Here is an 18,081-nt window from a genome sequence, read left to right as displayed (position 1 = left end):
ACAGCATGTCTTAGGAAATGTTAAGAATGTACTAGACTGGATACTGTTGCTTCTAAAAAAAATTAATTTACTTAATAAGTATATTAAAAATTTTGGTATTATTTTGTTATTCACGTTTCATGTATTATCCTTTTTGTTAATTTGTTTTACTGTGTAAGTAAGGTTGCATGGAAAGCTTTAAAAAAAATTAATACAATACTTTAAAAGCTTTTTAAAAATTTTATAATACCGTAAATATATTCTAAAATTAATATGCTTCACTTAATATCAACTATAATATCACAAAAATGTAATTATGAACCAAATTATTATTTTTAATTTTTTTAATGTTAAAGCTCTTCAATAGAAATCAAAGATTACTACCAAAACAATTATTCTTTAAACATTGATCTCATAAATTAAATTCCTTTAATTATGCTCGTAGTCCTAAATAATTTATAATATTTTTGAATTATATAAAAGACAAGTACTACTAGAAAAGGTATTGTTTGCTAATCTATTTGGTTTTAGACTTGAAACCACAACAATGATGGCATTTAAAGAAAAATCTAATCACAAGAAGTCAATTTTTTTCATAATGAATTCAACTAATGCTTCATACACACAAAGTGTAAATTAATAAATTAAAAAATGTAATTCAGATACACATACCCAAACAGTAATGTATAAGTAGGCAAACTTTACATGTGTATTTAAGAAAAATGTATAATTACAAATGTTAATAATTGAAGTTATAAAAATATATTTTTTTGAATATTAAACAAATTTTTTTCAACTGTTTTATATTATTTTATTGAAATAAAAAAATATTTTTTTTCTTTATATACTTTTTCTTTTGTTAAAACAGAAAGACTGGAATGAAATTAGTGGTCTTTTTGTAAACATCAGAGTAGAAATTTTTACTGTAAGATTTCTTATATGAAATTTAAACAATAATGTTAAAAAATTCCATTTTAAAATTAAATTGCATATTAGTGTCGCTATTAGTTAAAATTTTCAACTTGCTATCCCCTTTTTTTTTAAGTAACTTAAAATTTGTAACTATTTTTGTTTGAAATTCTATTTGAAATTTCAAGTGTTGTAATAATATAATTCTCTTAATTCTGTTGAGAAAATGTAATTAGATGTTAAATTTATTTTTACAAAGCGCAAAAAAATGTAAATATTTATAATATGTGGTTTTGTAAAGAGAATTTAATTATAATGATGAGAAAGGAAGGAGACTTTATGGAATTTGACTGTGATTTCATTACTCTTCAATTATTAACTTGTATAACGGTAGTTTCCTCACAATAGTGTGAAATGTTCACTTTTTTTATTTAATAGAAGGAAGATTAAAGAAAAACAAACCAATATACTTGGCGTTTATTATTAGAAAAGATGCTTGTCAGTTTTCAGGATCTATGCACCTTTTGAATGTTCATGAAAAATAAGCCCTGAAAATATGGACATATATTTAACTCATATGAGATGTTGACTTGAAGAATCCAGACTTTCAACATCGCTGACTTTATTATTAGAAATGTATTAAAAATTAAAAAAGGAAAGATCAAACCTGAATTGCTACAGAAAAAACACAGGTGATGTCATATGTGCCCATCAATCAATGACAACAAACATCTCAACGTCTGTAGTGAGTGTGAGACCATGTATGCAAGTACAAATAAAATCAGAAGAAATAGTTGCAAAAATGAAGAACTTGAATAAAATTAATAATTTTTTTCTTCATTTAAAATTTTTCAATACATATTTGTCTCCAGTTAGTTTTGAAATATCACAATTTATTGTTACAAATACATTTCATTCAAGAATCAGACATTTTCAAATTTCATGATACATAGAAGATTTTTCGATTATTTAATTTTTTAATTACTTTGTTTATTTTATAATACGGGTAAAAAACTTTTAATCTTTTTATCAAAAAACACGTTTGTAATTTTCATACATATATCACATATTTAGATCAATTAGTTTTATTAATTTATATATATTCTAAACATTATGTTGAATATTTTATTTCTTAAATGCAATGATAGATATTTGAAATAATGTATATTAAGTAATTTGATGTTTTACATGCTACAATCAGGTAATCTAATTAAATTTTATATAAAACCACTAAAAAGCCACCTTTGTATGTTTTTGCATTGCAAATACGGTCAATAATTTTGTCAACCAAAAAAAAAATTTAATATTGTGAGAATTTCAATTTTTGGGTCAGCTGTGAACCGACAATAGCATTAATATAATAATAGCAGTAAAGAGTTAAAGTGGTACAGAAGTCGATCGAATTTCAAAGTATGGTAAGAGACCTGGCATCTCAAATCTCTGCCCTCTATTGTTTAACTTTGCAGCTCCTATACTTTCCAAAACTATTTTCTATTGTGAATAGAATATATTTGAGAATATAATAGGAATATTAACAACGATTTGAGACATGTATTTCAAAATGTTAGTTTCTGTTTATATTCAAGGTTATGAGCACTTTTAACCATTTTAGTGTGTAAAACAATGAGGAAAATAACTCACAACAAGGAGATAAGATAAGAAAAATTTTTTAAGAAATTGACACATGAAAGAGGCAGTCATTCTTTTACATGTTGATAAAAAATTAAAAATGAAGTTTTTGAGGTCAATAATGACAACAGGTTCAGGAATCCTCCCATTTGTTTTTAATATGCGAGTAAACTTAAATACAAAATCAGAATGAGGTTTTAAATTCATGCAAGATCAACGTAATTTGTGAAAATGAATTTGAGAAAAACACATGTAATGTGTGATTTGTATAAGTCTCACTTGTGAACTTCACAAATGTTTTTTCTGTACCACCTTTTCTGAAATGGTAGAATTTCCAGCACCAACCAAGTTATCTGACTGGCATAATACGTGGTTCTGGGGTTAATATATTCATCATCACGTGCATATTATATTCTAGAGTAATACATAAATCTAAACTCTTTTTTAGGTCGTCTGTAGCCTTGGAGTCAGTGGTAATGATTCAGTTTTCATCTAGATGTCTTGGATTCAAATCCCGGTCAGGAATCGTATTTTTCACAAATACCATGGCTACAAAACTGCCATTTTACTTAATCCTCTGATGCAATACCTAATAGTGGCAGTGCTACTACAGTGGTAATAAAATTATTAAAAATGTACTTTGTAGCTATAACTAGCCAAACGTTAATTTTTTGTTTACCTATCATAAAACTGTTCAAGTTTCGACTTCAGATAATTTCTTCAATAATTATCCCTTACCAAGGACCACAATGTTGAACAATACCTACACTGATTGGTTTTCCTTATCTTTACGTGGATAAAATTTGTTATAGTTGTTTTAAATTATGCACACTTGAAAAAATTATATTCATTTTTTCCCATAATATATTTTCTTACTATAAGATTTTTAAAGGTCATAACAATTCTCTAATATGGATACTAACATATCTTTTTGAACTATAACTCATTGAAAGATTTTTGACAAAGGTTACAAACAGAAATTTTTCTAATTAGTTATGAATATTAAGATGTTTTTTTAAATTGCTTTTGTGATTAAATGACTTTTGACAAAACTTACAAATATAATTCTTATCTTTTGTATGAATATTAAGATGTCTTTCTAAATTACTTTTGCGATTAAATGACTTTTGACAAAAGTTACAAATATAATTCTTCTCTTTTGTATGAATATTAAGATGTATTATTAAATTGCTTTTGTGATTAAATGACTTTTGACAAAAGTTACAAACATAATTTTTCTCTTCTTTGTCCGTAATAAGTTGTGTTTTTAACTTATTTTCAAGAATAAGAGACTTTTGACAAGAGTAAGAATTATTTTCTTTCTCTTTAGCATGAAAGTTAATGTCCCTCTTTAAATAACATTTACATCTGAATCTTTCATTGCAATATTCACAAACCAATTTCTTTCCTTTCTGCTGAGGTAACTCATTTTCACTACTTATATCCTTGACTAAATTTTCTGTTCTTACATCGCCATTCGCACAATTACATTCTCTGGATTTTTGTTTTATAATTCCATCATATACCGAATTATTTACACATCTCTTACAATTCTTAGTACTTGCAGTGATGGTTAATTTATCAATAACAACCTGTAAAATTAAAACAACAGTTAAAAAGTAATTATGAATTCATGTAAAATTATTTCCATTAAAATAACATGATTCTATTTTGCAAAATATGGATAAAAAACTGAATATTTTAAACATATATTCAAAATAAACATCGTTTGGAATATTATTTAATGATTCACAAGTAAAGTTTAACGTAATAACAAACTTTACTTATCCTATTGCATATCTATACACACAGCTGAAACTTTACAGATTGTCTGGGCTAAAGGTATCCAAAATAAATAGCCTATATTTAGAAAATCAGTCCTAACTTCTTAGTAGACTCAAATGATAGCATAAATCTCCAAGAATTGTTCAGTGTACTTTCAATATTCAGTAGAATATGCGTATGATGTGCAGACAGGCTGACTCCAATGCGATTGTAGTCCATCAAGATGTGGATCCCACAAAAACCATTCAGTGCATGATTTAGTTAATGGAGTTTCAATCATGTACACATGTTTAACAGCTTGTACAAACTGAATGGAATATCAATTCTTTTACGTCAAAGTTTAATGTCCTCAAAGGTATGACTTTAAGAGACAGAAATCATCAAAGGTTACAGTTGTGATGAGGCTATGGATCAAGTAAGCGACGCATTCACTGCCCGTCCCATTAACTTTATTAGGCGACCTAGTTATGGACTGCAAATATCTCTTTCTACTGTTCACAACATTACCATAAGCACTCAGTTTGCAAGAATACAAGTTACAACTCTTATTTATAGTTAGATATCTTATTTAGTGGTGAGACAACTTTTCATATGTGCAGGATAGTTAAAGACACTCTGTCAAATTTAATGTACTTCATGCAGTAAAAATAAAATAAATAGAATAAATTTACGCTATGTAACCTGGAAAGCCAATTTACATTACCGAGTGGATTTAAATCACACTATTTATAAAAATTATGATTATTTCTTTTTTTTATATAAAAATGTGCTGCCATCTGTTGCTGCTTTTATAAGTGTCATCCTCATATTCTGTCTGAAAGATGATCAAGTAGGAATCTTTTGTATTTATGTTTAAATATCTGAAAAATGTCTAAACTTTACCTAGTATTATTTAAATTAAATTTCTTGATATTTTCACTGCATGGAAATTTTAATATTAAAATTAACTATTTACAATATTTTAATTTTTTATTATGTTTGATATGTAATTTTATATAAATATATTATATACAGCTGATGATGCAGGATCCTGTAAAGGTGCTTTTGGAATAAAAAATAAGGTAAGTGTCATTTCATTTACTTTATAATTCTGTACTTGGGTTGTTCAAGTTGAATTTTTTATTAAAAAATACAACATATATATATGTTATCATATATCATATATATATATGATCAAACTGGAAAACATGATTTATAATGTATAATTTTATAATAAACAAAATAAAAATATATAATTTTTTGACTTCTTCTAAATTAGCATCCTCTTTTAACAATATATTAAATACATTTTAAAAAAACTTGTACATAAATCTGATGAAGTGGTGCACATGCAAGAAACACTAATATATATATATATATATATATTTCCACACAGGGCAAGAAACTTAAAAACCAAACTGAGAGAGCTTAACTACAGGTATTTGAGTGTTACTTTTTACACTGCTCCTATTAGCACTATTATTGGAGGTGTATATTACTACTCTAATCTATTATTGTCTGTTGTAAACTATTCATGCTTCAGTGCAATAATTTTCAAGAACAGTGGTTTTCCTTGTCAACATGATTTGTCTAGTGCAAATCTGACTAGACGATTTGTCTAGTTGCAAGTCCTACACTATCAATAACTGAAGGCAAATGTTCACAATAAATAACTGAAGTCATTGACAACAGTTTGCATCAGGTGACTCTCAATATGATTACTTTAGCATTGATGCATCAGCTGTGCAGGGTGATTACTTCGGATATCTTTTGTCAAAATATGGTAGATATGTTAAGTCTTCATTTAAAGATTTTATGTCACAACCATGTTTAGTCTTACCAGGTCCACTTTAAACTGCCTACCTGATAAATATTAAAACATGAACACTGAATACAATTAACAATAAATCACCCAAAGCTTACTAAAATGTCAACTCCATCAACAGGTTAAAATTCACATATTTCAGTCATCAATGAATTTCAAAAACACACTTTGCTCTCACACATTGACCATTTATCATTCACAAACATCTCAATAAACTGATATTAATTAAAATGAACTAAATACGATTACAAACATTTTGTTAAAAACGAACACATTGAAATATATACATAGTAATGAAATTAAGAAGAGACAAATCTTGTTTGTTACAATAGCCAATAGCTAATACTTACACGACATGGATAAAATACCATCCCATCTTTTGTCTTCACTGTGCGAAAATCTTTTATTCGAAGTTCATTGCTTTTCATATTAAGATTAACCTGTGGTGAAACATCATCATTCAATAAGATCTCAGATTCCTTTTTAAAAAAAAGATAAAGAACACAAATTACAAACTAATTAATTTCCAATAAATGTTTTTGGTAGTAAACACCATTAAAATCTATCTTGCTAAAAATTTTAGAAAAATCCAAATATTATGACAAAATTAGGCCAAAAAAGAACAAAACTGATTTAATTTTATTTTTATATGAATTTACTATTAATAGAATATTACAATTGTTATTTTTATATACATATATATATATATATATATATATATATATATATATATTATACACTTTATTTTCTCAAAGTGTATGTTGCAAAAAATAACAAAATAGCAAACACATTAATCACAAATTTAAATCTGTGAAAATTAATTTTATAAGTCAATTTAAAACAAATATGGCGGTTGTTCAGGAAGGTTTTGAAGAATTTTTTTTAACTTTCAACTTAATTCTCTTGCAATTTGTTTCATTTACCCAGATTTTCCAACTTTTTTTATATTATCAGTATGATGTGATTTGTCCAACTCTGCGAAATAAGCAGTTCTCTCACCTTTGCATCATTAGAAATAAATCTTTGTCCAATGAGCCATTTTTTCAGATTTGGGAGAAGGTAATAATTAATTGAAACCAAGTCAGGTGAATACAGCACATGCTTCCAGATGACTTTGTCAAAGTGTAAATTATCATTGAGTTTTGCAACTACTATCAGAGATATGTGTACCCACACATTATTGTGGTAAAAGAACAGTATCTTTTTAGCCAATGTGGCAGTACATATCAATCAGTCTAGTAAGACATCAGAACTGTAATGATCCTCGTACTTGAAAGTTCATGTATTACTAAAGAATAAACCAAAACATGGTAAAAAAATGCAATGAAGTCAAATTAAAAAATCAACATTAAGTGCTTACATAAAGTTTCACTCATATAACTACTCCACTAAATACACTCTGAAAGGGCGAGTAAAACTAACTTACTGCTTCATGTTTGATTTTATGATCTTCTAATTTAATTAGGTTGGTCCCTTCAGTCACAAAAGGATCTGTCACTTTTTCAAAATTATCACACCCATTACTGATCGGCTTATATATATATATAAAATATTGTCAAGTGAATTATTAATGCGAGACCTGACATTAGACACATCACTAATAAAAATGGCGCTAGTCATTCTCAAGAATGAAAGAGAAGAAGAGGTTTTGCAATATTTTCTTCATGCAACAAATATACACAAGTGTTACATAAACATGATATTACCACTGAAATAAAGGTGATAGTCAGCCACACACAAGCAGCTCAATTATTTATACCACAGAAATTTATGTACAATGGAGATCAAAACTATCAGAGAACATTACCATGACTGTGCCCAGACGTACTTTAGTTGCTTCACATGAAACCAAAATCAAACTTTAAAAAAAAAACTAGGGAAGAAAGTTTAAAGCAACCGACTAATGGTCTTTTAAACAGAAAATTATAAATTATATATGACTCCATTCACTAAAAACATTAAAAAGCTGGAGCTACAATTTTAATACATTTTTTTTTAAACTTTACAGTCCAGTACACTCTTCTTCAATTCTGAGAAGCCCCTTATTGAACAAAATGTTGAAATTCATCAAAGTCACTCCCAAAAATTGTAGGCTCTCTGTACGAGATGATTCTGTCATACTCTGAGAATGACATTTCCTGTCGTATATTCCCGATGCAGAATAAAAATTGCACCTAAAAGATGTATTGTTTGTTATGCAAACAACATAAGAAAGGAATCACAATACAACTGTTGGGAATGTGATGTTGTCTCTTATGCATATCAGTAATGGGTTCTAACTCTTTGTACATGATTTTGTTTGGCACACTCCCACCACTGCCCATCTTTCTGATACATTTTATCCACAATGCAAGTTCTTCCAATTTTTTCTTTCCATCTTCTGGAACATGTCTGTCTTTGATTGTTCGTTCAGGTGGAAGAGTGTTTGCTGAATAAGTGGTTTATGGTTTTATAACTGTGTTTTAGTGTCTTATTTTTGTATTTATTTATAGGCATTTTTATTATAAGTGTACCAGGTTAATTTTTGTGCTTCAGCTAGATTTTTCTTCTTATTCAGATAAATGATTTTTTGTTTAGATTGTTTGTTACTATTTTTCCAAGGTATTTAAATTGGGTTACTAAATTTTGGGTCCAATTTTATTTGTAATGTTTTGAAGTACTAATATCCGTGATTTAGTTTCATCAATGACATTTGCTACAAGTGTCAAGTCGCCAGCAAAACTAGGACAGTTTGTTTCAATTTTTCCACTCATTTTAACTTTTGGGAGACACCTTTTTGAGAGCTTGAGCCATTCCCTAATTACAATTTCTAAAATACAGTTGAACAGTAGTCGTAAGAACTCATTGCCTTGGCGCAATCCTGTTTTGATCTCAAAAGGTTCTGAGAGCTCACCTATGAATATTACCTTTGACACTGTTTGTAAGGGTCAGTTTTATCATGTTTATAATTTGATAAGTAGTTCAAGGTGTCTTAGAATTTTTAGTAGGGATGCAGTCATAAGCTTTCTTGAAATAGCCAGTTCCTTCTATTGACTTCAGTGTTTCTTAATGATTAGTCTCTTTATTCTCCTTAGGGGTCAGGTGGTTTCCTTTCTTTGTTTTACTAGATTTGGGAAGGATATTTCTAATTTTTGGGATTAATAGCAATAGTAGATTTTTTTCCACTGTTCTGATACATTTGCTATTCCAACATTGATGTTTTTGTACAGGATTTTATTGGGGCTAATTCTTCTGCGATTTGTTTATTGTTGTTGACTGGATCTTCGATTTATCTGTGATTGTTATTTTTTTGGTTGCTTTTTGGTAATTTTCATTCTTGATCAGTAGGGCAGGATCCTCTTTTCTTCTAGTTTTAGGACTTGATTCTGTTGTTTTCTTTGTGAAGCAAATTTTATTTTGACTACATAGTGATTGGATGCAGTGTCTACGCCTCGGATGACTTTTACACTGTAGATCTCCATGTGGTGCTGTTTATCCATAAAGACGGTCGAGTTACCTTTCTCCTATAGTGTAATCAAGGTGTTTTTAGATTTTGATTTTTTGAGATTTCATCTTGAAATATGTGGATTTCAATATTAGGTTGTCGTTTCTGCAGAGATCAATGAATCTCTGTCCATTTTTGTTTGTTTTTTTTGGGCGGGCCATTTTCCGATGTTGTCGTGGTCTTCTTTCTCTGTCTAGTTGGGCATTGAGTTTCCAATTAATTTTTTAACATGGATTTCAGTTATGTTATTTATAGTAAGGTCGAGTAGATTCCAGAACGTTACTGTTTCTTTATAGTCTTTTGGAGAATTATTTTTATTATTAGTGGATGCATCTACTTATTAATGTAGATTTTATTAGATGCATTTGGTGTGAGTGTTCAGATTCTGACTGTTCTTAGATTCTGAGTGTTTGAGTCTGAATAAAAAGCCAGTTCAAAACTGTGGGACTTTTTCATCACTCTCTTTCCAGGTATACCTCTGCAGAGTCTGTATCTGTGAGATTCCATGGCATCCTGGTCAGTGTTTCTTATTTCCTGCAGACCCATGATGAGAATTTTGTATTGATCCATTCGGCCAGTTATTATTTTTAGTTTACCAGTCTGCTGCAGCAAGTTTACTTTGTGTGTGGAAATGTAGATGGTTTGATTTTGGACTTTGTATTTTTCTTATTTGTGTGTGTAGTGTTAGGGCATTCCAATGCTTCCAGTTGCATGTTATCTTCTAAGTGGCAGCCCACCATATCCAAATGCTGCCTTTTCTAAACTCTGGTGTTGCTTGGTTCAGCAGGTGGTGTATTTCTTAAAAAAGATCATTCAGTGACGCCTCTCAAGGGGACACCTGTCAAACTAGGTTCCGAGTTACATCTCTAAATGCGATCTAGTGAGGTGTGATTTGATGATAAATGAAGCTATGAAGTTTTTTTAGATTCAGTTCACCAGACAAATTTCTCCTATTTGTTTGGGATACTTCCAAGCATAACCCATGAAGGCTCAATCTGACTTTTGTTAAAAGATGTTATTTTGGAGAAAAGTTAAAAAGTCTGATCCTAAATGTTACACCCGTATATATATATATATATATATATATATATATATATATACAATAGCCTTCGCAATTCACAGAATTAGAGAAACACTCACCTTTAATCTTTTACTTCATCATAATGCTATTGGGCCTAAGCCCATCCTCAGTGATATCTTTTATAAATTCTTAACCTGTTTATAATTAGACAATAACTATTAGCTTTTTACATTTTGTAATCTTTTTGCAATTGTTGGATTTAATTTTATAAATACCAGAAGAATACGATAAAACAAAAATTCCCGTTATTTCAATTGAGAAATAAAATGAATTTTTTTTTTTTGTCTTCAGTCATTTGACTGGTTTGATGCAGCTCTCCAAGATTCAATATCTAGTGCTAGTCGTTTCATTTCACTATACCCTCTACTGTTAGAACCCGCTATTATAAAATGAATATATAAATGAAATTGTTTTAAAAAAATTAATGACCCAACAATAAAGTTTTAAAAATTAAAAAAAGATTCCATAGTTAAATACAAAGAAATATTTAATAATAATAATAATAAATTAAAATATCATATCAGATTATCCACGTATACCTTGTACCCCAAAACTTACAGGTTTCCCAAAATTACACAAGGAAGGTATAACAACAAGACCATTAATTAATTTCAAAACAGCCCCAGGTTATATTATTACTAAAATTATTGATATAGCAATTAGATCAAAGATAAATTTAGAATACAAATAAAATATAAAAAACAGGTATGAATTAATAAATTAAATAAGTTAAAAATTATTAAAACTATAATTACTAGCTTAGATATAACCAATATGTACCCAGATTAACCCATTGATTACACAATCTCAATAGAAAATAAATTAATAAAAGCAGTTGAAGACAAAAAATTTATAAATATTTAATAATTAGAAACATGTCAGCAGAATTATTTTTAATTTATTGGAACCTGTTACATATGAGAAAATATTTTACCCATGGGATTTCCCTTATCTGCTTTAATGTCACGTATATTAAATTTTATTGTGGGTCAGATTCGTGGATGATAATTTAGTTATATATGAACCGGTTATAGATAATGATGAAGTAATTTTAAATAAATTCAGTTCAGATCATAAAACTTTATATTTTACATATGAAATGGAACATAACAGAAAATTAAATTATTTAGATGTAAATATTAAAATAAAAACAATCAAATAATAACTGAATTACATAAAAAACCTACCTGAAATGAAATTATTATAAATAGGAATTCTAATCATATTTGGTCCCAGAAGGTTAATATTTTTAAGTACATGATAAACAGAGCAATAAAATACATAAACGACAAATGGGAATTTTGTAATTTTAGTATAAAGAATATAGCTATAAAAATGGATATCATATGTCATTGATTGATATTAAAAATATAATCAAGAATTTTTCAGTAATACAAATATTACTACATTATTACCCATAAAAATATGTAAAATAATCTTATACAAATAAAATTATAGAAAACTAAATTGATGCGTATACAAATAAAAAATACAAACCTGATAATCATATAATAAAACATTAAAAACATACAAAATCCTGTCGAGAATCATATACAACCAACATGAACTGGAACTTGGGGAATACCAAGGGGGATTTAGGCCATGGAGAGGTTGCCCGGAGCAAATAATATCCCTAAAACTTATGATGGACTTATTTAAAAGACGGAAAAAACAACTAATAATCACCTTCGTTGACTTTAAAAGGGCCTATGATTGTATACACCGGCCATCCATGCTGAATATTCTGAGAAACCTGGGCTTTCACCCTAAACTCTTAAACATGATAAAATTAACTTTAACCGATACCCAGACCAGAGTGAAATTCAGAGGTGAACTCTCTCAACCCTTCTACATAAAAACTGGATTGAGGCAAGGAGACGGCATCTCACCACTCCTTTTTAACTGCGCCCTCGAATTTGTCATTAGAAAATGGTATGAAATAAATCCCAAAAATATAAAAATGGGTACTAAGAAAAACTCCATCGCACTAAATCGCCTAGGATTTGCAGATGACCTCGCTCTTTTAACAAATAATATTCAAGAAGCCAAAACACAAATCATGAGCCTTCAAAACCTAGCACAAAAGATAGGGCTTCATATCTCTTTCGAAAAAACTGAACTAACGGCCATAGATCCTCTGGTAATAGAGCACATTACGGTAAACAATCAGAAAATTAAAATAGTAAAACAATTTAAATATCATGGGGAAATAATAATTTATAATTTAAATGAAAAAGTGACATGGCAAAACTGGACAAATAAAATGATTAAATCCCAAAAATTAACTCGGTCAACATATAACAAAAAATGCCTTTCTGCTAAAACAAAACTTAAACATTATAAAACTGTAGTACAGCCAGAAGTCACCTACGGAAGCGAGACCCTTTTCAAAATCACTCAGAAAAACCGAATTGAAAAAAATCTGAAAATAGAGAGGAGAATTGTCGGAACGTGTATCAATAAAAAACACCAAAAAGACGGCCGATGGTGGATTGTGCCAAATGAGGTGGTGTATCGAGAAATAGAGACTGTTACTGATACTATGCGGAAAAAAGAATCTCTTTCTTTGGTCATCTCATAAGGACACAAGGAAACAAGACTGTCAAGAAATATCATTGAAAAGCTCTGGTTCCAAAAGCTAGAAGTAGGATGGATCAAAGAAATTACAGAAGATATGAAAGAATTGGGAATATCCCTGACTGACCTACAGAATAAAACTGGAAAAATTACAAAGCTAAATAAAAATTAATAAAAAATCTTTAAAAACATTTCGAATATATTTAGAAGTTTAAAAATTGTTTTATTAATTTTTATTTAAAACAAACAATTCAAACTCACCCACTTTTTTTCCACATGTCTCAGGACCTTAAAAAAAAGTCCTTTTTTTTTTATTTAAGCAGTTTACCTGTGGCGGCCATTTTTGTTATGGTACACACATCTATTTTTGTGATTGTAAGGGTTTATGAAAACAATCGTAACTAAAAAACTGTTAGTCCGGAAAGAATGAACCAAAAAGCAATATATTCATATTTTTTCAAGGTGAAAGAATGGACTAGCGGTTATTTACCTATCTCTCTTCTTTTTACGAGAAAATTAGCGATAAATTTGATCTTGAAAAACAGTGAAATTTTACTTTTGGTAATTTATTTTGATGAGGCGAGGATGCCAAACACAGTTTGAATTATTTTTTTACATGTAGGTATTGTTAGTAGTTTTACCACAAATAATATCAATAGTGATATAATAACTAACCCTACATTTTTGAAAACTAATCTTTTTACATGATTTAAGTTTTGGCTTCAAATAATTTTGACGGGCTGGTAATAAAAATTTCAAATTTTCACCGCTTGCAGTGTTTTTATAGATGTTTATGGAAAATAAAATAGTTTCTTGTGTACTGTACTAATAAAAAACTTATAACCTCTCAAAAATCATGAAAAACTTGCTACAAGCAATACAATTTTAACTTAATAAAAGGGATTTCTTGTCTTCTTGGCGATTTAATATTTTTATACTTAATACTACAGTTGAAATAGACTTGTTTGAACCATTCAATTGCAGTACTCATCTTATAACAGGCGCTTGAATTCATTTCGTCATCAGGAAAATTCATGATGCAACATACTCATTTATGCTTGTTGCATTTAGCTTCGCAGTTACAGACTGGTGTGTCTGACATTAGTTAGTGACCTGTTCACGTCTTTACCAAGTGTCGTAAATTTCATTCTGTTTTTGAAAGTGTTTATTAAATAAATAAGTTTTCATTATTATATTAGCAAATTTTTAAATTATTTAAATTTTTACATTATTTTTCAAGTAAAACAATGGAAGAACAATGTCCCATAGGAATTTATGTGAATGAAGAGTGTCAAAAAATTGTACTGGTACAGTGCCAAAAGAACTCATTAAAATTTGTGAATTTACTGATGAAGACAAATCAACTTATTTTTTTACGTGTTAATTCAGATGTCACTAGTGTTTGTAAATACATGAAAATGTTTTTGTCAACATTCAGTCACCTGCATTGACAGTTCTGTTGCAACCCTTTGAGAACTCATAAAAAAAACCTGTTAAGAAAACCTTGACAAATAACATTAGAGCAAGCTCTAAAAGAACACATTTTTCCAAATTTAAATTTAGTACCTGGAAAGTCTTTTTCTGTTAACTGTTTCAAAAGTATTTTTTCTCAGCAGAACAAAGATCTACACGAATGTAAAAACCAAGAGCAATATATTGCCCCACATCACAAAATTGAACGATTGGATGTTGGTTGTAGCATTTTGGGTGTATCACTTCCATAAAAATTAAAGTATTAGAAGCTACAATAAATATGTTCTTGTGTCAGAAGGCATTGTAAGATGTTACTTTACTTCAGACTCCAAGGACTAAGATCATCTGGTGTCAAGTATTGCACCACTTTCACTTAGGGAAAAAGACTCTATTGCTTGTGTGTATGACTATCAAGTGGTAGATATTAGCCTCGAAAATGATGATCTGCGGGTTCATTTTTCCAATAGAATTATTAAAAAAGATATCACAGCCAACCACACTAAATAATAAACTTTCATTTCTACAAAAACAGGCTATTTCATTGAAGAATAACAAAAATTTTGCTACAATTTAGTTTTTCTTTGTTAGAATTTACAAAAAAATACACCAATATAAAAATAAAGATGAATTCTTGAAAAAAGATGTGGGCTACTCATTGAAATCTCAGTTTGGGTAAGTTTTACAAATATTTTTAAATCAAAATTGTTTTAGGTTACTGTTATTGATTAATTTATAATTAAATTACTAAAAAAAATTATTACTATAACTAATGTAAGTAATAAAAACAATTTTAAAAATATTGAAAACATTAACTTCAACAGCAAAGGCGCTAAATATAAAAACTGTCAAGTGCAAAGCAGACAACAAACCCCCTTGGATAACTTATTTAGAGTCAAAATCATATAGCTATTAACAGGGTTTTCATGATTCTTGAGAGGTTAAAATTTTTTAATAGTACAACACACTATTTTATTTTCCATACAAATCTACAAAAACACTGTAAGCTGTCCACATTAGAGATTTTTATTGCTAACCCCATGAAAGTTATTTAAAGCCAAAATTTTAATTTTTTGTAAAAAAATTAGTTTTCAAAAAATCATAAAAATTTAGGGGTATGTTTATCACCATTAATATTATTTATGATAAAACTACTAACATATACCTACATATAAAAATAATAATTCAAACTGTGCATGCCATCACTGCCTCTTGAAAAAAATGACCAAAAGTGAAATTTCTGTATTTTTCATGTTCAACTTAATTGGTAATTTTCTCACAGAAAGACGAGAGATATGTAAATAAACCACTGAAACAATCTTATACCTTGAGAAAATATGAATAAATTGTTTTTGTTTTATCCTTTCAGGACTAATGGTTTTCTTTAGTTATGAATCTTTTTGTAAGCCCCTACAATCACAAAACAAAGTGTGCGCACCGTAACAAAAATGGCCACCACAGGTAAAATGCTTAAATAAAACCGTTAGAAATTAGTTATTAAGACTGTATAAACTAAATAACTTTCACTGTGAAGGAATATACGAAATACTCCTGATTTACTAAAAAAAATTTAAAAGAATACTTTTAAGATCCTGAGACATGTGGAACCAAGTGGGTAAGTTTCAATTTTTTTTTTTGAATTGGTCAAACCATCCTTGGCTCACATCAAATGGATTGACCCATCCCTCATTTTAAAAAATACATGATGGTAACTAAAATTGGCTGAATCCATTTAGTTAAAAAATAACTGCAGTTTCCAATAACACCTTCATTTATTGTGTGATTTGTTTTAACAGATATACAACAGTTTAAACGCAAGTAGCATCTTTCATGGCGACAACTACAGTAATATTGTTGAATGTCATGTACCAAAACTACTTATAAAAAAAAATTAATTTTCGAAGCAGTTCTCTAGTGAAATTATTATCGCAATTATTATTAACAAAAAATTCCATAAGCTTCAAAAACGTAATCTATTTATTATTAAGAATTATTTAAAAAGAAATTGTATGCAATACTCTTTGTCAAAGATTTTTTTTAAAATTTGCTAATAAAAATGACAACAGCAGATCTTATCCATCTTGTACGCTTTTTGAAGTGAGTATGCTAATAAGGGCGCCAATATTATATAACCTTTTCGCTTAAAAATGTGAAAATGTCTATCTATATTAATGATTTTTCCTTAACTAAAATTACATTTAACTGTAACGATTCCTGCATTATTTTAACTGAGAATGATACTGAAAAGGCCATTTGAGTTAATGATAACTCTTTCATAGGCCCAGAATATAATCATCCTCTTTTAGTAGTGAAGAAACGCTCTGTGTTTTTTGTACAGTTTTTAACTAAGCTCTTCAATCATTCTTTCATATCTTGATGCATTTTATACTGATTTTCGTTGTGCCATTGGTGTAGTTAATATCAAATTACTTATTAAAAAACTTGCTGCGTGTGGATTTTATAATAAATTGTTGTCTTGGATATATCCATTTCGTACAAACAGAATTCCTTATGTTAAAATTGATAATTTTATCTCTAAGCCTATTTATGTTAGATATGGATTAAGACAAGGCATGCATTTGGGTTCTCAAATTTTCCTTGTATTTATAAATTACTGTTTATTCATATGCTATTCGCATTTTTTAATTTTTTGCAGATGATATATGAAATTGTTTAAGCCGATTACAAATCTAGTTGATATTCAATTACTTCCGATCAACTTGAACTGTGAGCAAAAATAGTATTTCTGCTAACTTTAAAAAAATTAATTTCATATTCAATTTGGAAGGTTTGAAAATGTTGATATAATTGTGCAGCTGAATAATATAAAATAATACTGCAATACAAAAGGTCTCTTCTATTAAAGACTTAGCTGTATGTTTTGATAGCAAGTTATCCTTCAATGAATAAACTGGTACTAAAAATGATAAATTTTATTAAGAGATTCTCTACAAATTTTAATTAAAATTTTAGGTCATGCATTTATGAAGTACTAAATTAAAATTAATAAACTCTGTTGTATGGTGACCTTTTGCTGACTTGCAATTAAAATTACCTGAAATACCACATAGAATTTTTTTTACATGTGCTGCATATAAAATCAGTGATTCTATGCCAATTCTATGATTCTATTACCAATCATAACTTTATTCATATCTTTAATTTGTTAAAAATACCAAGAATTGAGAGATTTCTGATCAGGACAGATTTAATATTTGCTACTAAAATTTTTAGTAATTATTTTGACTATCATAATTTATTGCAGTTTTTTAACTTTAATATTAACTACATTGATTGGTATAATTTTCAAAATTTTCATGGTTACATAGATTATCTATTACTATGTCACCTATACTATGTAAA

General features: G+C 28.5%; 1 protein-coding gene across 1 annotated transcript; it reads right to left on the bottom strand.

Moving 5' to 3' along the window:
- Positions 1–982: 982 nt before the first annotated feature.
- LOC142331986 (uncharacterized) lies at positions 983–8,859 on the bottom strand. Its single transcript, XM_075378037.1, has 3 exons — positions 8,767–8,859; positions 6,457–6,585; positions 983–4,109 (listed from the first exon to the last, which is right to left on the bottom strand). Exons 1-3 carry the CDS (start codon positions 8,857–8,859, stop codon positions 3,507–3,509), a joined length of 825 nt encoding a protein of 274 aa, XP_075234152.1. The 3' UTR covers positions 983–3,506.
- Between the last annotated feature and the right edge of the window lie 9,222 nt (positions 8,860–18,081).

The sequence above is a fragment of the Lycorma delicatula genome, chromosome 11 (assembly GCF_047948215.1).
Source record: "Lycorma delicatula isolate Av1 chromosome 11, ASM4794821v1, whole genome shotgun sequence".
NCBI lineage: Eukaryota > Metazoa > Arthropoda > Insecta > Hemiptera > Fulgoridae > Lycorma > Lycorma delicatula.
The sequence above is the reverse complement of the archived record's forward strand: the minus strand, read 5'-3'. Positions and strand labels throughout refer to the sequence as shown.

Bases quoted from the DNA above. Each gene is read 5' to 3' on its own strand.
- LOC142331986 (XM_075378037.1), bottom strand. From the start codon at position 8,859: ATGAGTGGAAAAATTGAAACAAACTGTCCTAGTTTTGCTGGCGACTTG. The intron at 6,586-8,766 runs GTACTTCAAAAC...TTTTTTAAAAAG, and splicing joins AAACTAAATCACGGATATTA to GAATCTGAGATCTTATTGAA. The intron at 4,110-6,456 runs GTAAGTATTAGC...TTAATTTTACAG, and splicing joins TGGTATTTTATCCATGTCGT to GTTGTTATTGATAAATTAAC.